The 26,617-nt window shown below is 48.1% G+C and overlaps 1 protein-coding gene and 1 long non-coding RNA gene across 2 annotated transcripts in view; one reads left to right on the top strand and one right to left on the bottom strand.

The window, feature by feature from the left end:
- LOC140426444 (uncharacterized) overlaps positions 1–13,685 on the bottom strand; it is a 31,095-nt gene extending 17,410 nt beyond the window's left edge. Inside the window, exon 1 of the long non-coding RNA XR_011948203.1 lies at positions 13,625–13,685. This is a non-coding gene — a long non-coding RNA (uncharacterized lncRNA). The remainder of the gene's footprint in view (positions 1–13,624) is intronic.
- The window catches only part of LOC140426442 (laminin subunit gamma-1-like), a 100,292-nt gene that overhangs the window by 19,928 nt on the left and 53,747 nt on the right, over positions 1–26,617 (top strand). The window contains exons 2-4 of the mRNA XM_072511237.1: positions 11,588–11,776; positions 20,805–20,925; positions 25,422–25,520. Coding sequence (XP_072367338.1) covers positions 11,588–11,776; positions 20,805–20,925; positions 25,422–25,520 — 409 coding nt within the window. The remainder of the gene's footprint in view (positions 1–11,587; positions 11,777–20,804; positions 20,926–25,421; positions 25,521–26,617) is intronic.

The raw sequence follows: 26,617 nt of genomic DNA, 5'->3' as shown, positions 1-26,617 counted from the left end.
GATTTCAAATGGATTCAACCTTATCCTCCATAGCACCGATGTCATCCCTTACTGTTGCCCGGATGTCATCCTTAAATAACAGAGCTACACCACCTCCCTTACCATCCACTCTGTCCTTCCGAAAAGTTTGATACCCTCGGATATTTAACTCCCAGTCATGACCATCCTTTAACCATGTTTCAGTAATGGCCACTAAATCACAGTCATTCACGATGATTTGCGCCATCAACTCATTTACCTTATTCCGAATACTACGAGCATTCAGGTAAAGTACACTTATGTTGGCTTTTTTACTCTGTTCTGAATCTTAACACCTCGATCAGTAACCTCTCTTAAGTTATATTTCCTCTTAACCTTTCTCCTAATTTTCCTTGTCGTTGAACCCATATCTTCATGTAGCAACCTGCTGCGTCGCTTACCATTAATGTTTTCACTTCCCGTTTTATTTCTTTTAGTATTCCTGGTCCTATTCACTGAGCTCCCCTCAGTCACTGTACCTTGTACTATCGCCCGTTTTGATTTTTGACTATGGCTTCTCTGCCTTACACTTTCCCCCTTACTGCCTTTTATTTCTGTCCCTGTTTTATGGACAATGTTTTTTACCAGCGATCCCCCCGACCCCCCCCCTTTTCCTTGTTGGTGACATGTTCCGCTTTTTTTTTGCTTTTTTCCTTGCTGCGGGTTTTACTTTTTATTATTTGGTGTTGGAGGGGGGGCCTGCGTGGCCCTTCCGCACCCTCCCCTTGCTTCACTTTGGGCCTTCCTTGGGATCCCTTCCCTCCCCTGCCCCCCTCTGCCCCTGTCTCTTCTCTGTGCCATCCCTTGTCTTCCTCTCTCTCTTCGCCCCCTCCCCCCTGCCTCGTCGCTGTTGGCCTCGAACAGGTCTTGGAACAGGCTGATGAATGGCCCCTACGCTTTGTGGAAGCCCTCGTCCGACCCTCGGATGGTGTACTTGATCTTCTCCAGGTGGAGAAATTCCACCAGGTCTACCAGCCAGTCTGCAGCTTTGGGTGGTGCTGCTGATCGCCAGCCAAGCAGGATTCTCCAAACTGCTCCAGTACTTCGATGAGGTACTTCCATTCGACTCTGTCGAAGACTTTTTCTGCGTCCAGGGAGACAATCAGCTCTGGTGTTCTCTGCCCAGAATGGGATCATTATTACATTCAGCAGCTGCCTGATGTTCGCAGTTACCTGCCTACCCTTGACAAAGCCCTGGTCCTCTGTGACCACCTCTGTTACATAATTCTCCAGTCTCTTGGCCAGGACTTTCGGAAGTAGCTCCACGTCTAAATTCAGCAGTGAAATGGGTCTCTATGATCCACATTACGTTGGGTCCTTGTCTTTTTTGGATATCAGCGATATCCTGGTCGGTGTTAGCATAGGAGGCATAGTGACCTTCACTTGCGAGTTTGCGAATATGGCCTGTTGGTGTGGGGCCAAGGTTAGTGCAAATTTCTTATCGAACTCCGTCGGGAGCCCGTTCGCCCCCTCCTGAGTCGCCATTTTCTTCCCCAGCCTATCGACTGCCTTCTGCATGGTGGCCATCACCTCTGCCACCGCCACCTTGACTGACACCTGGATCTCTGTCCTGATTGCTCCTTCATGGCGGTCAGCTCCTTCATGAGGAAACTCTTCCACCCGTCTCCAGGTGGTGGGGGAGAGGCTGATGCTCGGGTTGTCGGTCACCCTCTTGTCTGGGTGGCTGGACCCTTCGCCTTGTGGGTCCGCTGTCCCGTCCGCCTGCTGCTCTTTGCTCTTGCTGCCGTCTCTTCGGCCCCTCAAGCTCCCGTTCACTGGCATCTCTTCTTGGTTACCCTCCTCTTGCTGTTGAGGGATTTTTCCTTTGAAAAGTTATCTTGTTATGCCATTTTCGAAGGGGACTAGAATGTCGGACAAATATTTGAAAAACTTTTATTCACAAACAGCATGGTGCAATCTCCTCTTGAAACAGAAAATGAAAATGACTTATCTTCTTAAATAGAAACACTAATTCAGAAAGTCAGTGATCCCCTGAGATGTACTGCGAAATATATGCACTGTATTTTGCAATCTTTAAGCATATCTTCAAGCAAAACATTTATAATGACCCCTATTTCTGGTCTATCAGCACAATTGGAGCCAAACATATACAGACAGACAATGTGCTTACTCTGTGTCTGGGATGAACAGTTAATGAGCCATGCCTGTGATGACTGGGTGGTTGCATTGTCCCTCTAGTAGCCTTTAAAACCGGCTTGGGGAATGATCCAACAGTCACGGCAGAAGCCAACACATGTAGGAACAAGCCTTGAGGGCTCCTGAATAAAGAGAAGAGGGGTCCTTTGTATGATGTGATGAGGCCTGGCTGTAACTTGCCTTTCTGAATACTGAGTGCTGAATCTGATTTCAGCTTTTCATTAATTTATAAGAACGAGATGTTAAGGCTTCAGAAGATCCTTTCCTGTACAGCTAGACGATTGAAACTGTAGAAATGCAATAATGTTACATTATCAACCTATTCACATTCACGTCTTTGTGACCAAGTCTTGTTCCAATATTCATTTGGCTTATTTGTATCTTCTAAGACAGGTTGTATACCATCAATGGATTGGCAAATATTTGAATGACGTGTGGAAGTATATAATCTGCAGGAGTTACTCTGTTAACAGCAATTGCGCGTCTGGGACACAGTTAGGAGTTCAAGCCTCATTGGCATTAATTTGAGGTTGCAAATTGTTATCGACCCCAGAAAACATTTTGATGAAGGCCAGAGGATGAACTGAGAACCCATGTGCCTATTTACTGATGTATCTCAAGACCCTGACATGTTAGTTGTTAAGAGAAAGATTGCTGCTTTTCACTTCCACCAGTTTCCCAATATAAATGGGAGTTTGCGTTTTTTATCTATTAGGCATCTGCCATCTCCCAAAAAAAGAGATCATTCTCAAACATTTCTGGTTAAATAAATAACATATGCTGTTGTTGAGCAATCTTACACTTTAACATAGCTTTTGGAGATATAAAAAATCTTCCAATTGGAGTCAGAATCCTTGGGCGGGATTCTCCGGTCTCCAACGCCAAAATCATGTTCAATGATTGGCTGGAAAATCCACGTTGGCGCGGAAATCGGGGGCATGCAGCTTTTGCAATGCTCCGCCCCCTCCAAAATGGTGTAAGTACACTGCACGTCGTGTGAACGGCCTCAGGACGTTACCTGAGGCCCATCCCCCGATGGGCCGAATTTCCAACGGTGTGGGTCACTCATGCTAGTTTTTGTCGGGAGCGCGGCACAGTGGCTGAGGCCTGAGTCCAGCATCGCCACAGTCGGTGAGGGGGAGCCGATCCACTGGTTGGGGGGGGGGGGGCTCTGGCTGGGGCTGGGGGCACTGTTGGGGGGTGGTCCTGGGGTGGCGAGCCTGGCCAAAGGGGTCACTATTTAGCAGGCCGGGTCTGCGCGTGGCCGGCACCATGTTGCACGGTGCGGCCTCTCCAGGCCGCTGCCGTGCGCATGCACGGCCACGGACCCGGCAATTCTCCGGCCAAATCAGCAGCAAGAGCCGAGGGCTCTACGCTGCGTGTCTGCTACCAAATGGAGGGTCAATGGCGGTTTTGTGCCATTTTTTCAGGCGTAAAACACCACTGTTCCCACCCCGGCGTCAGCACTTAGTCTCAAATACGGAGAATGCAGTCCCTTGTGTCTGACACTGATCAGACAGAAAACTAGCCACTTTAGCTAAGTGTGTAATACCCTACCAGTTATTTTATTTAATTCATTTTTTTTGTTTTTTGTGTGTGCTCTTCTAAATATATATATATATTTTGTTCTGTGTACTTTGTTCAAAAAACCAATAAAAAGCATTTATAAAAAAAGACTAGCCACTTATCTGGGTATATTCAAAAGGCTTCTCATCCGACTTCTGATCCACCGTGCAAAAAAACTCCCCCAGTGCTAGCATCCTCACCGAGAGCAGTGAAGAGGATCAGCACAGAACCCCGCCCCCCCCCCCCCCCCCTCCACCCCCCACCCCTCAATTTTATGGCCCTAGCTGTCATAAGATAAGTTTAAGTGTCCTGTGTGATTGTTAGTGAATGGGTGATGGATGGATTTTGGTGAATGAGTGATGGATGAGTGAATGAGTGGGGTAATAGGGTTTGTACGTGGGTGAGGTAAGTCGGTAGGATGGGTGAGGTAAGTGGATAAATGGGTAGGATGGCAGGTGGGAATTGTGGTAGGATGGCATGTGAATAGGGTGGCAAGGTGGGTAAGGCAGTAGGGTGGCTGGTGAGTAAGGTGGAAGGGGGAAGGTGGAAGGGTGGCATGTGGATGAGATGATAGGTTGGCAGGTGGTTCAGGTGCAGGATGGTGCGTGGATAAGGTGGCAGGGTAGCAGATAGGTAGGGTGGGATGTAGGTGAGGTGGCAGGTTGGTCAGGTGGCAGTTAGGATGGCAGGTAGATGTGGTGGCAGGTGGGTGGAGTGGCAGGTGGGTGAGGTGGTAGGATTAAAATAAGTTTGTTTGACAATTACAGAATGGGGCTAGAGGGCTCAGATTCTTCAATATTTAATCATTGAGCATCTTAGAATACAATTTTTACTGAACTAGTCATAGGAATTTCATTGAAATCTTAAACCTCAATTAAGTAATTAAATGAATTGTTTTAATTGCCAAACAGGTTCTGATTTCCCCCTTCCTAATTTATGTATATATTTAATGACCCTGTGTGCTAAACCAGGAATGTAATTGATGATTAAATCTGATCACATGCAGTTCAGGAAATAACCCTATGCATATCAGTCCTTTTTCAGCATTGATTTACATGCTGTGCCCATCCCCATGTAATCAAATCGGAGCTATTGCTCCCAAGCATGTCCATTTTAAGTAAGCAATTGTTGGGTTCTGTATTGGGCTCCAGCCCCTAGGAAGTGTATCGGGCATTCATCACACTTCTTTTCATCTACCGCTGAGCTCACTGCGTATTATAATAACCTTTCTGGCAGATTGTCGTGTTTATTTGTCACTGGAGGACTGGAAATCACAATGGTCCAACCTAGTGCATTTATCATCAAATTTGCCGTTGTCTTCATATATTTTCCTGTTGTTTCATTCCATTTCGATCCAGTGTTGGAACTGGTGTGAATGTCAGGGCAAAGCACATTTCAGTTAAAATTCTACATGGTCAATTGTTGTTTAAATTTATTTTGAAATATTCATTCATCATCCAGTTAATCATTTTTGACTGTTTCATCATTTTTACAAACCCAGAAATTAAAGCATTTTTATTCCTGACTCCACAGAAAAACCTCCAGCCATCCCAATATTTGCACTGTGGGTTAGTTTAAAGCAGTCTCCAGATTCAGATTAGCTGCAGGCCAAATATTAGAAAATTATCACCTTCAGTGTCTGCATGGTAATATGGTGGAATACATTGTAGTCCTATTTTAGACCTGTTCCATTTATATAAGTTCCTCCCTTACCCTCGAACTGGATTGTCTCCATGCTCTGGATTTCCCCCCCAAACTCCTCCACCTTCCTTTCCTCCTTTAAGGCTATTCCATTCTTAAAACTCATCTCCTTGACCAAACTATTATCACCCACCAATATCCATTTTTAAAATAAATTTAGAATACCCAATAATTTTTTTCCAATTAAGGGGCAATTTAGCGCGGCCAATCCACCTACCGTGTACATGTTTGGGTTGTGGGGATGAGCCCACGCAGACACGGGGAGGATGTGCAAACTCCACACAGACAGTGACCGGGGGCCAGGATCGAACATGGTCCTCGGTGCCGTGAGGCAGTAGTGTTAACCATTGTGCCACCGTGCCGCCCATAAATGGCCATTCATGATCTCAGGATGTACCAGATCATTTTTCAGCCGATGAATTACTTTGGAGGTTAGTCGCTTTTTTACACAGGAACATTTACACAGAGGGTGATCCTGTTTTGACAGAAAGAAAAGCTGAGGCCTGATAGTATAATAGGAAGATGTTAAGGCATCAGTGTTTCAGAAGGACTAAGGAGCCTTTACCTTGAGTTGCAATGTCACCTTGTGATGATATTGAAGAAAGTTACCAGAAATGGCCATGACTTTGAGGTGGTGCCGGGATCTTGGGCGGGGGTTGGGGGGAATGCGGTGAAGCGTGCGGTGCAGCTGAAATTATTGGTTATTTGCAGAACAAAATAAACAAATGTAGAAGGGTTCAAAAATCAAGATTAATTTTGGCCAGGACCCTGCGTTAATCCTGAGACCAATCCAAAAGAATTGTGCCAATTGGCAGCTAACATGCTACTGACATGGTAAGTAGATCTATTATACTGGTGACTGCATCGGAATGTGGCTTCTATAGTTGTTAAATTGTTGCCGAAACCTGGGGCGTCATTCTCCGACCCCCCGCCGGGTCGGAGAATGGCCGTTGGCTGCCGTGAATCCCGCCCCCGCCCCCGCCGAAGTCTCCGGTACCGGAGATTGGGCGGGGGCGGGAATCGGGCCGCGCCGGTTGGCGTGACCCCCCGCTGGATTCTCCGGCCCGGATTGGCCGAAGTCCCGCCCAGAAATTGCCTGTCCCGCCGGCGTAAATCGAACCTGGTATTTACCGGCGGGACCAGGCGGCGTGGGCGGGCTCCGGGGTCCTGGGGGGGGGGGGGGGGGGGGGGGGGGGCACGGGGCGATCTTACCCCGGGGGGTACCCCCACGGTGGCCTGGCCCGCGATCGGGGCCCACCGATCCGCGGGCGGGCCTGTGCCGTGGGGGCACTCTTTCCCTTCCGCCTCCGCCACGGCCTCCACCATGGCGGAGGCGGAAGAGACTCTCCCCACTGCGCATGCGCGGGAAACTGACAGCGGCCGCTGACGCTCCCGTGCATGCGCCGCATTTCTGCGCCAGCTGGCGGGGTAACAAACGCCACTTCCGCCAGCTGGCGTGGCGGAAATCCCTCCAGCGTTGGCCTAGCCCCTCAATGTTGGGGCTACGCCGCCAAAGATGCGGAGCATTCCGCACCTTTGGGCCGGCGCGATGCCCGTCTGATTGGCGCCGTCTTTGGCGCCAGTCGGCGGACATCACGCCGTTGGGGGAGAATTTCGCCCCTGGTCACTGTCCGTGCGGAGTTTGCACATTCTGCCCGTGTCGGCATGGATCTCACTCCACAACCCAAAGATGTGAAGGTTGGGTGGATTGGCCACACTAAATTGCCCCTTAATTGGACAAAAATAATTGGGTACTCTCAATTTTTTTTTTTTAAATTATGGCTGAAAGACAAGTATTAATAATATCATTTGTTAGTCATTATCCTCCTAGTCCCGGGTGAGATATAAGGCCACATTAGCAACATAATGCAGGCAATTTATCCAACATTTAGGCAGTGAGAATCTATGGATCTATGGATGTGGAGAGCGAAGATCATTGCTAATGAGAGTTTTAAGACTGATGAGTGTTATCTGTGTCTATGTGTGTGTATTTAATGAACTGCTCTATCCAGTCATAGATTTGTACAGTGTGTTATAAGGTACTTGTCTCATGCCCCATTAAAGTGATCAATAAACATTGCATGGTTGAACTTCAATAAAAGCTCGGATCACAAACTAAACAGCATATTACTTCCAAGCCAGTTGAGATATCAAAGCCAGATTGAAGCTAAGAAAAGATGACATTTGGTCACTGTGTTTTGAAGTATGATTTAACAATGCTGTATTACACTGATAATATTAAAGCATATGACGCATCGGTAATGTTACAGTATTAGAGCTCATATAAGACTCAAAAGAAAACCACTGTCACTTTCAAACAGCAAAGTACAACTATGATTAACAGTTCATTAATAGATCCACAACAACGCAACCCTTAACTTGTGAGCATTGCAACCAGTAGCGGGAAAAGGGGTTGAAAATTATGACTATTTTTTTAATGAGTGATTTATTCTTCAGAAACTGATGTTTTCACTACCTCCTGATACTGTTGTACTGTGCCAACAATTCATCACACTACCACTCAAGCAAAATTTGTGATGTTGCATCATTCAATCACGTACACTGTTATGAAAAAATCATTAATTGTTAGTTGGATCAATTGGCTCACTGTAATTGTCAAAAACATGGAGAGCTATTACTTATTTTGTTCATAGAATCCCTACAATGCAGAAGGAATTCGAGTCTGCACCGACCCTCTGAAAGAGTACCCTATCTCGGCCCACTCCTCTACCCTATCCCGGTAACCCCACTTAACATGCATATCCTTGGACACTAAGGGACAATTTATCATGGCCAATCCACCTAACCTGCACATCTTTGGACTGTGGAAGGAAACCGGAGCACCTGGAGAAAAGCAACGCAGAAACTCCGCACAAGTCACCCAAGGCTGGAATTGAACCAGGGACCCTGGCACTATGAGGAAGCAGTGCTTACGCCACCGTGCTACCCTAGTTGTTCTAGTTTAAATTGTAAAATTGTAGAAGTGTAACTCATGTTTTCTTTGTGAACTAAATATCAGAGAATTTAGGATGGAAAGACAAGGCACTATGTTGTATTTCACCTTGACTTAAACACAGTGAAAGACTTTAGCCTCATGCCACCATGCGCTGCAATTAGTGCAGCTGGTTTATAATATGTCTAACTGGAAGCTGCCAAATCACTGGTAATTATTGGCCAATTCCCGACACAAAGTGCTATTTGAATTACTGCCATCTCTCGCAGATGTTATGACCAGAGTCACTTTGCACGGAATAGGACTGCTGTCACACATGCTTCTGCGAAATAGTTGAAACTGTTGTACAACTTTTATTGCTGTGGGTCATCGCATACTGGACTGAAGCTTTTAACCTGCAAAGACAGAATGATTTTCATCAGATATTTGGCCATCATGCTTATTAAAGGTCTACCGGTTCCCTAATAGTTTAGTGCGTTTGGCCAGAGTAGAAGGTATCAGGTTTCATCGCTGACAGTTTTTGATGAGCTGGCAAATTACAGGTGTTAGGTGTAGACCAATAGGCTCCAGTGCCCCTGGGCTAGGGAGGGGAAAATCATAGAAATCATAGAATTTACAGTGCAGAAGGAGGCCTAGTATTTCTCTAGCATTTTTCTTCCTGATCCCCAATTGTGGGAAGGACCTAAATCTAAAGAAGACATGCAAACAAAGTCAGCTAGACTGCCGCACCAATGTGGAATATGTTTCTACTCAAAATAGCACACCATTCAAACTAACCGAAGACTTAAATCATGGAAACAAATATATTCTATGCCTTGATATTGGTAATAAAAGATACAGTGGTTCTAAAGAACAATAAATGCTGAAAAACAATAGGTCGCGAGGTGATGGCAAGGTGGGGATTTGACTTTGATTCAGGAGACATAGCTTCTTGGCATTTATGCCTGGGTTCACACATGAAAGATTGGTACTTGGGTGAGGTGCCTGAGGGTGAACACTGCCGGTATCCATGTAGTGGCTTCAGGAGAGGCAAGGAGAAAGTGGGAAGTGACAAATAAAAGGGACATGAAAAATCCTCTTTTCTAGAAAGACAACCACTGAAAGTCCACTTAGTGGTTTGCATAGTTAGTCTCAAGAAATTACAAATTTCTCATTAAATGTTCAGTAGACGTGCTGCTATATGCAATCTACTACAAACCGTTGATACGTTGATGAAACAGCAAGCATGGTGGCAAGTACTTCTCTTTGCTGAATGATGTGGGCAATGTCATTCAGCTTGGAAAAGGGAAGCCGCTGGTCCCACTGCGTATCGACACAGCAAGGCCATGGATGTGATTCCAATGGGCTGTGAAGGGTCTGTGTTTCTGATCTGAAAAGAGAAACAGTGCCATCTTGTGGCCTTCCCTATACATTGGACTAATAGCATGCGCTACAGAGTCCTTAACCTAAAAGGTTGGGTCCACTCATCTCATTAGATTTCATAATGGAAGCCAGCCATTTCATGAACAGAAATAGCTAAAGCTGCACTACAGACACGGCACAGTTTGTCTGCTTGTGGCTGGCTCTAAAATGGGAAATATGTGGTTGATAACCATTGAAAATAAACTGAACCACAGATCATAAGATAAATGCTAGTATTCAGAACAGGAACATGATTGATCTGAACCCTCTTAGAAACAGATATAAGAAAGAAATACTCGCATTCACATTTCACCTTATCACATGGTCAAATTGTCTTAAAACACTTTGTACAATGAATGGCTGTTTGATTGCAGTGGTTGTTATGTTGGTAAACTTTATGCTACTTGATTTTTTAAATCTTGCATTAATTGGCTATTTTATTAAAATATTCTTGATAAAGGAATATGTAAGATGTGGCCTAATAAAAGAGAAATGGGAGTTTCTAAAATTAAATGCTGTTAGATACAATTTATATTTTAAACTATAATAAGTCATCTCTTATAAATAGTTCAGAGCTTGTAATTGAGTTCCATGGTAATATGTTGGGTTATGATATATGAAAGTCCTGTTGAGATGGTGCCAAGCCATTCCATTTGGGTGAGGTAACTCCCAGAGATGCTAGAAAATAGTCCTCAGAGGTTACTGCGGTCACCCTCTTCCCGATTGATATAATGGGCGCGATTCTCCGCTCCCGCGACTAAGTGCCCATGCTGTCGTGAACGGCATTGAGCTTCACGAATGCGCGAAACGGCCCCGATCTCGACCGATTCAGGGCCCGTAAATGGGCTAGGATCGGGGCCGCAAGGAACTCGGAGAGCGTGTCGCGAAAGCAGCGTCGTCAGCGCGCGCCGGGCATTGGTGCCGTGTAAAAGCAGCGCCGTGTAAATGATGCGGCCGGCGCTGCGTAACTGGCATCACCCGGGTTGGCCGGCGCCAGCCGGTGTCAACCCACGCATGCGTGGTTGCCGTCCTTCCCGAGGCCGCCCCGCAGGAAGATGTCGGATGGATCTTGCGGGGCGCGGAGGAAAGGAGGTCCTCCTTCAGAGAGGCCAGCCCGCCGATCGGTGGGCACCGATCGCAGGCCAGACCCCTTTTGAGTCCTACCCCGGTGAAAAACCCCCCTCGCCCCCCCACAGGCTGCACCCCCCAGCGTTCCTGCACTGTTCACCGCCGGCAGCAATTTCAACTTTCTTAAAGATGATATTTAATTATACGGGCAATGTAATATTTTGTACCAAATCATTTGACAACACAATGGGTTACAAGATAAAGCATTCTATTACAGCCTTTCCTTTGTGCAGTTATATGAACTGAACAGAATTATTATCCACGATTAGCGGGAACATCAAAGAAAATAACTGGGGCGTCATTCTCCGCCGGCGGGAGTCTCCATTTTGCCGGCGCCCGGGGGTTTCCCGACGGCATGGGGCTGCCCCACAATGGGAAACCCCATTGACCGGCCGGTGTTACGGAGACTCCCGCCGGCCGGTCGGGGCAGAAATGTGGCGGGGCAGGTAGGAGAATTTCGCCCCAGATCTTAATCCACGTAGAAAGTGTTGTTTTTATCAGTCAGGTGAACTTTGATCTCTGTTGCTAATGTATTGCTGCATCTGCTGATGAGCACTGTCATGATGAGTGAGCATATTATAAAAATACACTGGTTTCAATTAGCAGTGATGGCTTTGTCATTAGTAGAAACCATTGTTCATGTTATTTATTGTCTTGCCACAGAATGCAGCTGTAATCGCAGGGCTTATCGTTGCGAGTGGGACCCTAGACTCTACCAACAGACTGGAAGTGGTACACGCTGTTTGAACTGTGCCGGTAACACTGAAGGACTACACTGTGAGAAATGTAAGGAAAATCACTATACTCCAAGGCCAGGTGGACACTGTCAACCCTGCAGATGCAACTCACTGGGTAAGTACATGGAATTAGAAATTATGCCCTTCTATAATGTTAGGATGAGAGTTAAAGCATTTGACTTGTCTGGAATTAAGGGTCAATATAAATCAGATCAACAATGACACCTTTTAAAAAAAATTCTTGCAATTCAAATATTTTTATTTAAGTTGCATTTTTACACTGTACATACAAATGGATGAGGCGGTAACAGTTTACATATTGTTCCTTTTCGGCATCTTCCGACCCTCGGATGGTGTACCTGATCTTCTCCAGGTGGAGAACTTCCTAGGTCTGCCAGCCAGTCTGTAGCTGTGGATGGTGCTGCTGATTACCAGCTGAGCAGAATTCTCTGGCGGGCGACGAGGCAAGCAAATGCAAGGGCGTCGGCCCTCCTCCCATATGACGATCTGGCTGGTCCGATACCCTGAAGACTGACACTCTTGGGCACGGCTCCACCCTCACCCCCACAACCTTGGACATTGCCTCGTTAGCCAGGCCTCAATTTCACCATTCACATTTGTTAGAATGACAGCTTTATCCATTTTTATTTTACCTGAAAAAATATGAGTGAGCTCTTTGGACCATTTTGTACCTCGATGATTTGGTGAAAACTGTCTGTTTGGGAATGTAAATTAACGAGACTAGTGCCCTGCATTTATTTTGCTGTAACATGAGCCTAAATGTGATGGCAATTATTTAAACCTACTTGGTCACGGGTCCGGTTTCATTTCGTCCCTGTACTGCAACCAATTCCAATTCTAGGTGATAGAAGGACCTTGCATTCATTTTTGATAACATTCCCTTGATTTCAAAATAAAAAAGTCAAGACAAACATAATTAGGAGAAACATTTTGTTCACATACTGCAGCTTCGAAACTGTGCTGTGCTGACTTTGCAGAGTCCCTGGAGACAGATAGCACCAATGGTCACTACCAGTGCAGTTGACGCAGGTTTCTTCAGTGATATCAATGAAGAAAGCCATGCAGGTCACATAGGTAATTTACTGACCGTCTCTGCTTCCATCTACTTCGTATACAGTGGGTTCAGTTTATCACCATTCACTGTGTAAAAAGGTACTTCCTCGAGCCCCCCCACCTCATTCACTGCAGTACATCTTGCCCCAAACCGTAAACCTGTGTCTCCTAGTCCTTGTACAATCAGCTGATGGGAACAGCTTTGTCTGCCTTATCTAAACAGTCATAATTTAATGCACCTCTATCAGATCTCCCCCAACCACTACAGACCAAGAAGAACAACCCCATATTCTCCAATTTAACTTTGTAGCTAAAATACCATCTTCCAGGAAACATTCTGGTGAACATCCTTTGAAACCTCTCAAGGACCTGCACAACCTTCCTGAAGTGTGGTGACCAGAGCCGGACACAATATTCCAAGGAATATTCCCAACTCCATGAACTCGACTCCTGAAAAAGTGCCCTGGAAGTTTAACTTTTCATTCCAGGGGACACGTTTTTCTAGAGATTGTGCCTGCTGCCTTTGAAAAGAGTTTGTAGGCAGCCACAGGGGCTGGTGGGTGTGGAGGTGGACTGGGAGAATGGGCCCATCTCAATGATCTGGAATTTTCTTCCAGCTGTGAAAAAAGAATGAAAGAAGAAACAGCCTCCAGCATTCGGCTATCACATCCCCTCACCCCCACTCACTCCCATCCCCTCACCCCCACACACTCCCAATGCTCCATTCATGTCAACCCATGCTATCTCATTTCCCCAACCCAACCATGTCCCTTTACAGCTCCTATGCCAAAACCTACCAACCGATGCCTCCCACCCACCAAGGTAGGAAAGAGTTAATATTCCCAGTTTAGAATCGGGGCTTTAATTGTTGTAGCGCACAATGACTTACGAGAGAGACGAGTAGTGATGAAGTCGATGAGGCTTTATTAAGCGAGACTTGTCCCCAGCAGTTCAGCAACTGAATGAAGCGGCGGGGAGAAGCTCGGGTTCTTATACTCCGCCTTCAGGGCGGAGCCAGGAGTCAACAGCCAACCAAGACCCGGGATCTGTAAGCCAATAGCATCACGGCTTCACAGTCCCACATGACCCCTAATACATATCACCACAATTGTTAAATAGATTGCACCAATATATAAAGCAGATACAGGTGGCGCTGTTTTGTTGATGGAGAAGTGATTACTGAAGAATACGTCAAACTTTGAATAGATAAGTGATAAATGTGATATACGTAAGAAATAAGAAGACCTTCACGACCCATAATGAGTATGTCCTGAAGAACAGATTTTAATTAGGTTGTGGCTATGGATCTTGAGTTGTGCGTTGAACATTTTCATTTTGCACTTTGTAGACTTGGCAACAAGGTTTAGTCAATCGATGATTATACATAGTAAAGAAAATAATTGTGGAACAGATAATGCAAAAATGGACAGGGACCAGACTGGGGCCACCAGCAAATTTCCTCACTGATAATGAGGGGAATTTACTAACGATTAATTTTGAGATCTGAGTGAAAATCTGAAAATAATAGTTATGAATACACCTACAAAAAACCCATTTAGTAACAGGGGGAGCGAAAGAAATCATGCTGTGATGAGTGAAATGCCTTGTAAAAATGTTGACAGTTCGACCAAAGTGTAAATTAACTTTGGCTTTAGCATGGACGTCCTTGCAAAAAATTAACTATAGATGGCTGGGGGATACAGCCTAAATCAGTTGTGTTTTGGGGAGAAATCCCCAAATTCCTTCAGTCATGAATGATCATCCTCCAGCTTGGGAGGGGACTACGGTTAGCTCTAGCTTTTCTGATCATTTGAATGCACGTCACATGGCAGAAGAGCATCCCTTAAAGCAGAAACCTCAAAATGAATTCGGAGAGCATTGAGGCACAATATATGCGCCATTGGAAACAATTTTCAAACAGGGAGACATGGTATAGTATGAAAGAGATGGATTTGGTGTGTGGAAAGGTCTAGGAAAGGTTATAGATATGAAAAGACGCCTCCCTGAACCAGCCTCCCCGAACAGGCGCCAGAATGTGGCGACTAGGGGTTTTTCACAGTAACTTCATTTGAAGCCTACTTGTGACAAAAAGCGATTTTCATTTCATAGGGGGCAGGTAGGGGCCTCAGTCTGGGCTCCGATACGGGACAACCATAGGTTTGTTCCAGGTAGGATAGACGGTGGGTTCCTAGGCTGGCACAGGGCGGGAATCGGATGGATGGGGGTTTTGTTTATCGATGGGACTTTTGCCAGTCTGAGGGCGCTGGAGGAGAAATTTGGTCTACCCCCGGGGAATACCTTGAGGTACATGCAGGTTCGGGCATTCGTGAGAAAGCAGGTAGGAGAATTCCCGCGGCTGCCTGCCCAGAGGATACAGGACATGGTGGTCTTGGGGGTGTGGGTGGGGGATGGCAAAGTATCGGACATATACCAGGAGCTGCAGGAGGCGGAGGAGGCCTCGGTGGAAGAGCTGAAGGGCAAGTGGGAGGAGGAGCTGGATGAGGGCCTGTGGGCTGACGCACTGGGCAGGGTCAATTCCTCCTCATCTTGCGCCAGACTTAGCCTGATTCAGTTTAAGGTGGTGCACTGGGCGCATATGACAGTGGCGAGAATGAGTAAGTTTTTTGGGGTAGAGGGCAGGTGCGTGAGATGTTCAGGGAGCCCAGCAAACCCCACCCATATGTTCTGGACGGATCAACTCCCCCTATCTGGTCCATGAATCCCCTCAGGACCTTGGCTGCTGCCGGCCGCTTACCCGACCTCGACCTAGACCGGTCCAGAGACGGGTCCAGGACCGTATTGAAGTCCCCCCTCATTACCAAACTACATGACTCCAGATCCGGAATCCGACTCAGCATCTGCTTCATGAACCCTGCATCGTCCCAGTTCGGAGCATACACATTCACTAGCACCACCCGGGCCCCCTGCAGCCTGCCACTCACCATAACATAACGACCCTCCTTATCCGCCACAATACCCACCGCCTCAAATGCCACCCGCTTATTCACCAAGATTGCGACCCCCCCTGTTCTTCGCATCCAGCCCTGAGTGAAAAACTTGCCCCACCCATCCCTTCCTCACCCTGGTCTGATCCACGATCTTCAGGTGTGTTTCCTGTAGCATGGCTACGTCTGCCTTCAGCCCCTTTAAGTGCGAGTACACCCGGGCCCTCTTGATCGGCCCATTCAGGCCTCTCACGTTCCACGTGATCAGCCAGATCTGGGGGCTCCCCTCCCCATTCCCCCCCCACTTCCCCCCCCCACTTTCCCCCCCCCCCCACTTTCCCCCCCCCCACTTTCCCCCCCCCACTTTCCCCCCCCCCACTTTCCCCCCCCCCACTTTCCCCCCCCCCCACCACTTTCCCCCCCCCCCCCACTTTCTCCCCCCCCCACTTTCTCCCCCCCCCACTTTCTCCCCCCCCCCCACTTTCTCCCCCCCCCCACTTTCTCTCCCCCCCCACTTTCCCCCCCCACTTTCCCCCCCCCCACTTTCCCCCCCCACTTTCCCCCCCCCCACTTTCCCCCCCCCCCCACTTTCCCCCCCCCCACCACTTTCCCCCCCCCACTTCCCCCCCCACTTTCCCCCCCCCACTTCCCCCCCCCACTTTCCCCCCCCCACTCCAACTCCCCTGACCCAGCAACTGCTTAACCCCCCTACCCTCCCCCTCCCATTGCACTCCCGTAAGCCAGCTGACCCTGGTCGCTCCTGCCTCTGCCTCCCATCCCCATTTGGATTCCCCATCCAAATCTCCAGCCCCCCCCCCCCCACCTAAGTGGGGTAAAGAGAGTCCCCCCCCACTACACCCCATATAAACCAATGCGACATCAAACACAGTACCGCCCTCCGCTTCGGGTACCGCCCCCACCATTTCGCGGGAAAAAGTCGGGCTCCCTGCCTGGGCTGACCCCACCCCCTATGACACAGCTCCTCCCAACTGCTACCTCGCCCCAATCCACGAGGGCCCCAGGCCACGGGGCCACCCAGACCCAAGAAAACGCGGGGAAAAACCCCATCCAAACATCGTCCCATCTCCCTCACCCACAACCCTCAGAACACGCTGCAAACCATTAATTCGAGTCCAACTTCTCATTTTTGATGAAAGTCCACGCCTCATCCGGCGTATCAAAATAGTGGTGTTGGTCCTGGTATGTGACCCACAGCCTCGCCGGCTGTAACAGCCTGAACCTCACCCCCTTCCCGTGGAGGACCGCCTTGGCCCGATTGAATCCTGCCCGCTTCTTGGCCAGCTCCGCACTCCAGTCCTGGTAAATCCTGATCTCGGTGTTCTCCCACCTGCTGCTCCGCTCCTTCACCCATCGCAGGAGACTCTCCCTGTCGGTGAAGTGGTGGAACCTTACCACCATAGCCCTCGGCGGCTTGTTCGCCCTTGGCCTCTTGGCCAGGACTCTGTGCGCCCCATCCAGCTCCAGGGGTCTCGGGAAGGCCCTGGCGCCCATCAGCGTACTCAGCATCATGGCCACATACGCCACAGCATCCGACCCCTTCACGCCTTCAGGGGGACCCAGAATCCGCAGGTTCTGCCTCCTCGACCTATTCTCCAGGTCCTCCAGCTTCTCCTGCCATTTTGTGTGCAGCGCCTTGTGCACTTCCACTTGACCGCCAGGCCCAGAATCTCGTCCTCATTCTCATAGCCCTTCTGGTGCACCTCCTTAATCGCCGTCCCCTGCATCTTCTGGGTCTCCACCAACCTTTCGATCGACGCCTTCATAGGGGCCAACATTTCCGCCTTCAAGTCCGCAAAGCAGTTTCTCAAAACTCCTGCTGCTCCCGAGACCACTGGGCCCACGCTGCCTGATCACCACCCACCGCCATCTTGTTTTTTCACACCTGTTCTCTTCTCTTCTCTAAAGACACTTTTTTGACCGCTCCGCTGCTGGTCCACTCCATACAGTGCTGGGGGACCCTCACTGTTTCCTACCCATGCCGGGAATCATCATCGAAATGCTGCAGGAACTCCTTAACACGGCTCAAAAGTCCATTATCGGCGGGAGCTGCCGACCGTGCGACCTACCAAGGCATAGCCGCAACCGGAAGTCATCATCCTCACTGTTATAAAAAACACCTTGTCTGTTATTCTCCATTCTGAAAAACAATCATTTACCAGAATGTTCCGTTTTCTGTCCTTAAACCAATTTTATTTTAATCCACACTGATACTGACCCTTTACTCCATGAGCCTCAATTTTGTTAACTAGCCTTTATCAGGTCCATTGTCAAACACTTCCTTAAAATCCCACATAGACAATATCCATTGCATTCCCCTCATCAACCTCTTCTGCTATTTCATCAAAAAATTCAACAAGATTAATCAAGCATGATCTGCCTTTTAAAAATCCTTGCTGCCTATGATCAGGTAACTCAAACCTCTCCAAGTGTTGTTGATTTTTCCCCCTGATTATCCTTTGTAAAACCTTATCTACTATTGATGGTAAGCCTGTAGTTGCCAGGAATGTCCTTCCACCCTTTCTTGAAAAGGCTATCACATTTGTCCCTCTCCATACTTCTGGAACCTCCCCTGTATTTAGGGAAGATCGGAAAACTATGGCAACACATCTACTACTGCTTCCCCACTTTTTCCGCAGACTGAAATGCAAGCTATCCAGACAAGGTGATTTATCCACTCTAAGCACAGTCAACCTTTTCAGTACATCCTGCCTATTAATTTTCACCCTATCTATTACATCTGGCAGCACGGTAGCATTGTGGATAGCACAATTGCTTCACAGCTCCAGGGTCCCAGGTTCGATTCCGGCTTGGGTCACTGTCTGTGTGGAGTCTGCACATCCTCCCCGTATGTGCGTGGGTTTCCTCCGGGTGCTCCGGTTTCCTCCCACAGTCCAAAGATGTGCAGGTTAGGTGGATTGGCCATGATAAATTGCCCTTAGTGTCCAAAATTGCCCTTAGTGTTGGGTGGAGTTACTGGGTTATGGGGATAGGGTGTGGAGGTGTGACCTTGGGTAGGGTGCTCTTTCCAAGAGCCGGTGCAGACTCGATGGGCCGAATGGCCTCCTTCTGCACTGTAAATTCTATGATAAAATTCTATGATCTAACATCTCTGCTTCAACCAGTGTTATGCCAGCTCCCTTAGTATATACCGAAACAAGTGCTTATTAAGCCTTGTCCTGCACCTCTAAACATAAATCACCTCTTTATCTCTAATTGGACCCACCCCGCCTCTTACTCCCTGCTTATTATTTGTTTGCTGATAAAAGATGTTTTGGTTCCCTCAGAGAATCAGTTAGTCTATGAAATGTGGCTTTATAGCAGTGAAACATAAGCAAATACAGTTGTTTTACCAGTCTGGATCTTTCTAAGTACATCATGATGTATATTAAGGCAATTAGATACTTTAGTCTGTGTATGTAAAAAGCAGTGATTATGGGAGATAGCTATTAATTCTTAGCATTTTTAGGCAGAAAACAAATACAACCTGCAGCATCACTCAGGCAGGAACCATGTATTTATCTTGCAGCAACAGTGTGCAAAGGTTCTGTTTGGATTCTTTGCATTTCACAACAAGTGATAATAAATACTATCAACTTAATCTGTGTCGAATCTGTATGTATATGATTGTGAAAAGCATGCTTGCAATTGATAATATAAAAGTTGACTAATGGGATCAGCTATTGTCATTTATTATAATAGCTGTTGGATAAATGCTCTTTCATTTGATCTTCTCTGCATTTTTGACTGACTCAGAACCCTGTGTGATTGCACAGGTTGCACAGCCCTAACATTGTCCCTTCAGAAACCTTTAGTAAGGACGGAAATGGCAACAACCAGAAACGGAATCGTGAAGCTTCTGTCAGTAAAAGTTTATTTTTGCCTTGTTAACAAGGAACCTATGTAGGCAAAAGAAATAACAATAGTTGGTTGGTTACTGTAACATTATTAATGTTCTGTTAGCAGGGTTATCCATTTATTGTATGAAATTAAAGAAAGATAAAATTATTCTATTTGAATACCATTATAATGTACCTAGGCCCACTCCCCTGCCCTATCCCTGTAACTCCACATATTCTACACATCTTTCGGCATAAAGCGGCAATTTGAGCATTGCCAATCCACCTAAGCTGCACATCATTGGACCGTGGGAGGAAACTGTAACACCCAGGGAAACCCATGCAGACATGGGGAGAACATGCAAACACCACACAGACAGTAACCCAAGGCCAGAATTGAATCCAGGTCCCTGCTGCTGTGAGGCAGCAGTGCTAACCACTGTGCCACCTTTAAGAGCGAGTTTGAAGAAAAAAATGAAGAAGGAACAACTCTGATTTTGTACATTACTCAGATAGTAAACAGATTGCAACAGAGCACATGGGATGGTTCTGATGTTAAGCAATAAGCAGGGGAGTGCATTATTCAAAATGCTCTTTATCACATTGTTGAACCATCTGAAAGCACTGGACACAGTGAGCTACTTTTTGACCTGTGACATTCATATGCAAAGCACCTGGCAGCCAGCCAATTTCTTTAGTATTTCCAGGATTTCTTTACTATCGACCTGCACCTCAGTTTTATATATTGTCTACGCCGATGCCAGCAACTCTGATGTGCAACACGGTAGCATTGTGGTTAGCACTATGGCTTCATAGCGGCAGGGTCCCAGGTTCGATTGCCGGCTTGGGTCACTGTCCGTGCAGAGTCTGCACATCCTCCCCATGTCTGCGTGGATTTCCTCCGGGTGCTCCGGTTTCCTCCCACAAGTCCCGATAGGCATGCTATTAGGTAATTTGGACATTCTAAATTCTCCGTGTATCCGAACAGGCGCCGGAATGTGGCGACTAGGGTCTTTTCACAGTAACTTCATTGCAGTGTTGATGTATGCCTACTTGTGACAGTAAAGATTATTATGAATTATTATTATCATAATGAAACACCCAATTCTTTTGGATTATATTGAAGATCAACATGGATTATGGTCCTGAAATCCTGAAGTGGATTTTGCATCCACAAACCTCTAATCAGAGGTAAATGTTGAACGAATCCGACATAGACTACATTTTATGCACACAACAAAACCCTGTTGTTTTAATGTTTTCTCAGGTTCCACAGGTAATGGTTGTGATGAATATGGTCGCTGTCGGTGTAAACCAGAAGGTGTGGTTGGAGATAAATGTGACAAATGTCAGCCTGGCTTTTACTCATTATCCAGCACTGGTTGCAAGTAAGTGAGCTGATAACTTCTCCTGTCTTAAATTCTCCTCCCCTCAGTGTGACATACAAAAGCTGTACTTTTAATGTAATAGAAACAGAAAATTCTGGGAGGTCGATATTGTATTTGGGAAAATAATAGAGTCCATTATAAAGGGTGTAATAGCAGAGCATTTAGAAATGCATAATATAATCAAGCAGAAGCAGGGCTTCATTAAGGGGAAATTTGTTAGAATTCTCTGAGATGATGATGAGCAGGATAGATAAAGAGGAACCTTTAGATGTAATACACATGGATTTTCAAAAAGCATTCAATTAGATACCGCCCAAAAGGCTACTTAATAAGATAAGAGCTCATGATGTTGGGGGTACTATATTAGCATGGATAGAGGACTGGTTATTGATAGGAGACAGAGTTGGGATAAGTGGGACATTTTCAGGATGGCAACCTGTAACTAGTGGAGTGCCACAGGATCAGTGCTGGGGTCACAATTATTTACTATATATTAACAACTTGTACGAGGGAGGTGAATGCCCTATTGCCAAGTTTGCGGATGGCACAGAAATAGGTGGGAAGGCAAGCGGTGAGGATGACACAGTCTATAGAGGGATATAGACAAGTTCGGTGAGTGGGCAAAAATGTTGCAGATGCAATTTAATGTAGGAAAATGTGGAGTTATGCACTTGGTAGGAAGAATAAAGGAGCTGAATATCATTTAAATGGAGAAAGACTGCAGAAACCTGCAGCACAAAGGGATTTGGGGATCCTTGCGCATAAATAACAAAAAGCTGGCATACACGTTCAGCAGGGAATAGGGAAGGTAAATGGAATGTTGGCTTTATTTCAAAGGGAATGGAGGATAAAAATCAGGAGGTTTGCTGAAACTATAGAAGGCACTAGTCAGACAACACCTGGAATAATGTGAACAGTTTTGGTCCCCTTATCTAAGGAAAGATATAATGGTATTGGAGGTAGTCCAGAGAAGGTTCACTTGGTTGATCCCGCATAGGAGTGGGAGGGGGGCATTCTTATGCTGGGAGGTTGAGTACGTTGGGCCTGAAGAATGAGAGGTGACCTTATTGAGACATATAGGATTCTCAGGGGCTTGACAAAATAGATGCTGCCAGGTTATTTCCCCTAGGACCGGAGGGCATAATCTCAGAGTGAGGTGTAGCCCATTTATGACAGATATGAGGAAGAATTACTTCTCTCAGAGGTTAGAATTAGTTACCGCAGAGGGCTGTAGAGGTCAGATCATGTTCAAGGCTGAGATAAGCAGATTCTTAATCAGTAAGGGAATCAAGATGTAATAACTCTCCCTCTCTCGAGACCCATGGGGATGACCCAATTGATCTCCCAATGGGGCTCGTGGAAAATGAGCTCCCGCATTGATGGGCGGAGGCTCACCAGTTGGGGCTCATTGAATCAACCATTAAAAGCCGGCCCAGATTGGGACTGGCATGATCGGTAGTCTTGGTTGGGACCTATGTGCTGTATGCTGCATTGCAGCCTTTTTTTTTGGTTATCAATAAACCTCAGTTTGAATCACCTCCTTGGATCTCTTGAGCTTTTATACAAGGGTCATGGGGATAAGGCGGGAAAGTGGAGTTGAGGGTTATCATATCAGGGGCGAAATTCTGAAGAACCGGCGCGATGTCCGCCGACTGGCGCCCAAAACGGCGCAGATCAGTCGGGCATTGTGTCGCCCCAAAGGTGCGGAATGCTCCGCATCTTTGGGGGCCGAGCCCCAACCTTATGGGGCTAGGCCCGCGCCGGACGAATTTCCGCCCCGCCAGCTGGCGGAAAAGGCCTTTGGTGCCCCGCCAGCTGGCGCGGAAATGACATCTCCGGGTGGCGCATGCGCAGGAGCGTCAGCGGCCGCTGACAGCATTCCCGCGCATGCGCAGTGGAGGAAGTCTCTTCCGCCTCCGCCATGGTGGAGACCGTGGGGAAGGCGGAAGGGAAAGAGTGCCCCCACGGCACAGGCCCGCCCGGTGGGCCCCGATCGTGGGCCAGGCCACCGTGGGGGCACCCCCGGGGCCAGATCGCCCCACGCCCCCCCAGGACCCCGGAGCCCGCCCGCGCCGCCTTATCCCGCCGATGAGGTAGGTGGTTTAATCTACGCCGGCGGGACAGGCATTTTAGCGGCGGGACTTCGGCCCATTCGGGCCGGAGAATCGCGGAGGGGAGCCCGCCAACCGGCGCGGCACGATTCCCGACCCCGCCGAATATCCGGTGGTGGAGAATTTGGCAACTGGCGGGGGCGGGATTCACGCCAGCCCCCGGCGATTCTCCGACCCGGCGGGGGTTGGAGAATCTCGCCCCTCATTAGTCATGTTCTCACTGAATGGCAAAGCAGACTCGATGGGCCAAATGACCTACTTCTGCTCTTATATCGTATGGTGAAGAGAGATGGTAGGCTGGTATTTTGGGTGTAGATCCTCTGTCAATAATGCATTTGAAAAGTAAACTGTCATTTTCCCTGTAGAGGTGCTGGTGGATTTAGTATTCATTTGCACTGTGGTCCATTTTATTTATGATGTGCGTCTTTTGAAGTTTTCTTATAATTTCACCTCTGCACTTTCAATAGAATGTTACATTACAAAAACAAACCATTTAGCTCAGTAAGACTGTGTTGGTGTTTTGGTCACACATAAGCCTTCCATGCTATAATCCCATGTGTTGGCATAAAGTCACATCACTTCTTGGGAGGCCATATTCGGGGTGTCGGACCAGCTGGGTTTGGAAACGGGTGCGGAGGCAGATGTTGTAGCCTTCGCCTCATTGATCGCCCAAAGGCGGATCCTGGCGGGATGGAGAACAACCTCTCCACCCTGTGCCATGGCATGACGGGGGGACCTGTTGGAATTCTTGACTCCTGAGAAGGTTAAGTTTGAACTGAGGGGAAGGATGGAGGGGTTCAACAATTTGTGGGCATTATTCATTATGCACGTTCAAGAACTGGATAACATCGAACATTAGTTGGGGGGCGGGGGGTGGTTGGGAGGATTGGGGGGAGGGGGGGCTGTGTGTGTTAATGGCGACGATGGGTGATTCCTGAATCCTTTTTGCCATTTGTTTATGTTAACATGCGGGCTAATGTTTGGGGTTTGGTGGGAGGGTTGGACCTTGTTATTGATATGGGGATTGACATTATATTCGTTACTGATTATTGTTTATTGTTGGTGGGTGCAAATTTGAAAAAAACATGAAAAAGGAGGAGAATAAAATTTTTTTTTAAAAAGCCACATCACTTCATGGGCGAAATTCTCCTTAATCGGCGCGATGTCCGCCGACCGGCGCCAAAAATGGCGCAAATCAGTCCGGCATCGCGCCGCCCCAAAGGTGCGGAATCCTCCGCATCTTGAGCGGCCAAGCCCTCACCTTGAGGGGCTAGGCCCGCGCCGGACTGATTTGTGCCCTGCCAGCTGGCGCGGAAATGACATTGCCGGGCGGCGCATGCACGGGAGCGTTAGCGGCCGCTCACGGCATCCCCGCGCATGTGCTGTGGTGGGGGTCTCTTCCGCCTCCGCCATGGTGGAGACCATGGCGAAGGCGGAAGGAAAAGAGTGCCCCCACGGCACAGGCCCGCTCACGGATCGGTGGGCCCCGATCATGGGCCAGGCCACCGTGGGGGGCACCCCCCGGGGCCAGATCGCCCCACGCCCCCCCCCCCCCCCCCAGGACCCCGGAGCCCACCCGTGCCGCCTTGTCCCGCCGGTAAGAGAGGTGGTTTAATCCACGCCGGCGGGACAGGCATTCTAGCAGCGGGACTTCGGCCCATCCGGCCAACCGGCACGGCGCGATTCCCGCCCCCGCCAAATCTCCGGTGCCGGAGAATTCGGCAACCGCCGGGGGTGGGATTCACGCCAGCCCCCGGCGATTCTCCGACCCGGTGGGGGGTCGGAGAATCTCGCCCCATATGTCACAAAGTTAGCCTTTTGTGGGGATGGTAGCATAATGGTAATATTACTGGGCCAGTAATCCAGAGTCCTAGACCAACGCTCTAGAGGCATGAGTACAAATCCCACCATGCCAGCTGTTCAATTTAAATTCAATTAACCAATTAATCTGGAATAAGATGTTAGCCTCATTAATAATGATCATGAAACCACGAGTTTGGTGTTAAAACCCCATTGTTCCCATGCATGCCCTTCAGAGGAAAATGTCCATTTGTCCTTCAGCTGGTCTGGTTTACATGTGACTTCAGATTGAGTAATGTGGTTAACTCTGAAAACGTCTAACACCCACTCAGAGGGCAACTAGGGATGGACAATAAATGCTGGCCTTGGCAGTATGCACAAGAAGGAATGAAAAGAAACATCAGCTGAACCTCTTCATTTATATTATCGCATGAAGCGTGAGTTAGCACGCTCAGGACAAAATGGGAGAAAATTCCAAGGAAAAATATTTGTCACTTGCAACACACTTCAATGTTCTTTCCAAAGGAATCACTGATTGATTACACAGTTCATCTTTAATTATTAAATTGTGTTTGGTATTGGCAGGCGCTGTACATGTAATATGGCTGGCGTTACAGAAACTTGTGATGTTGAAACAGGAACATGTTCCTGTAAATATAATGTAGAAGGCTCCAACTGTAACCGGTGAGTATTCTAGATTTTGTTCAAAAAAATTTAGTTCAATTTTATAGCTTTCTACACAACAATTGTGGCGGCACGGTTAGCACTGCTGCCTCACAGCACCAGGGACCCAGGTTCGATTCCAACCTCGGGTGACCATGTGGCGATTGCGCTTTCTCCCCATGTCTGCGTGGGTTTCCTCTGGGTGCTCTGGTTTCCTCCCAGAGTCCAAAGATGTGCAGGTTAGGTGGATTGGCTGTGCTAAATTGCCCTTAGTGTCCAAAAGGTGAGGTGGGGTTATTGGGTTACAGGGATAGGATGGAGGGCTGGTGCAGACTCAATGGACTGAATCTGCACTGTAAATTCTATGCATTGCAATGAATATTGACAAACATATTACTCTACATACACTTTTTAAAAATAAATTTGAAATACCCAATTCTTTTTTTTTCCCATTAAGGGGCAATTTAGCATGTCCAAACCACCTATCCTTTGGGTTGTGGAGTGAGACCCACACAGACACGGAGGGCGGGATTCTCCACTCCCACGCCGAAGTGGTCGCGCCATCGTGAACGCCGTCGAGTTTCACGACGGCGCGGAACGGACCCGGTCCCAACCGATTCAGGCCCTGACAATGGACCAGGATCGGGGCCGCGTCATCTACACGCGCCAGGCCTTGTCACCCGCGTAAAAGCGGCGCCGCATAGATGACGCGGCCGGCGCCGCATAACGCGTGGTTGCCGTCCTCGCTAAGTCCGCCCCACAAGAAGATGGGGGACGGATCTTGCGGGGCTGCAGAAGGAAGGAGGTCCTCCTTCAGAGAGGACGGCCCGATGATCGGTGGGCACCGATCGCGGGCCACCCCACATTTCAGGTAAAGCCCGGTGCAGGATCCCCCCTCGCCCCCCCCCCCCCACTGGCCGCCTCCCCCAGCGTTCACGCACTGCTCATGACTGCAGCGACCAGGTGTGGACGGCGCCGGGGGGAACCCGCCGTTTTGACCTGGCCGCTCGGCCCATCCGGGGCTCAGAATAGCGGGGTTGCCGGAGAATCGCCATTTTCGGTGTCTCCGGCGATTCTCCGGCCTGCGGCCCGCAAAACTCAACCGGGCCGTTCCCGCC

This window comes from Scyliorhinus torazame, chromosome 7 (genome assembly GCF_047496885.1).
Source record: "Scyliorhinus torazame isolate Kashiwa2021f chromosome 7, sScyTor2.1, whole genome shotgun sequence".
Classification (NCBI taxonomy): Eukaryota; Metazoa; Chordata; class Chondrichthyes; order Carcharhiniformes; family Scyliorhinidae; genus Scyliorhinus; species Scyliorhinus torazame.
This window is presented reverse-complemented; position numbering and strand designations above follow the sequence as displayed.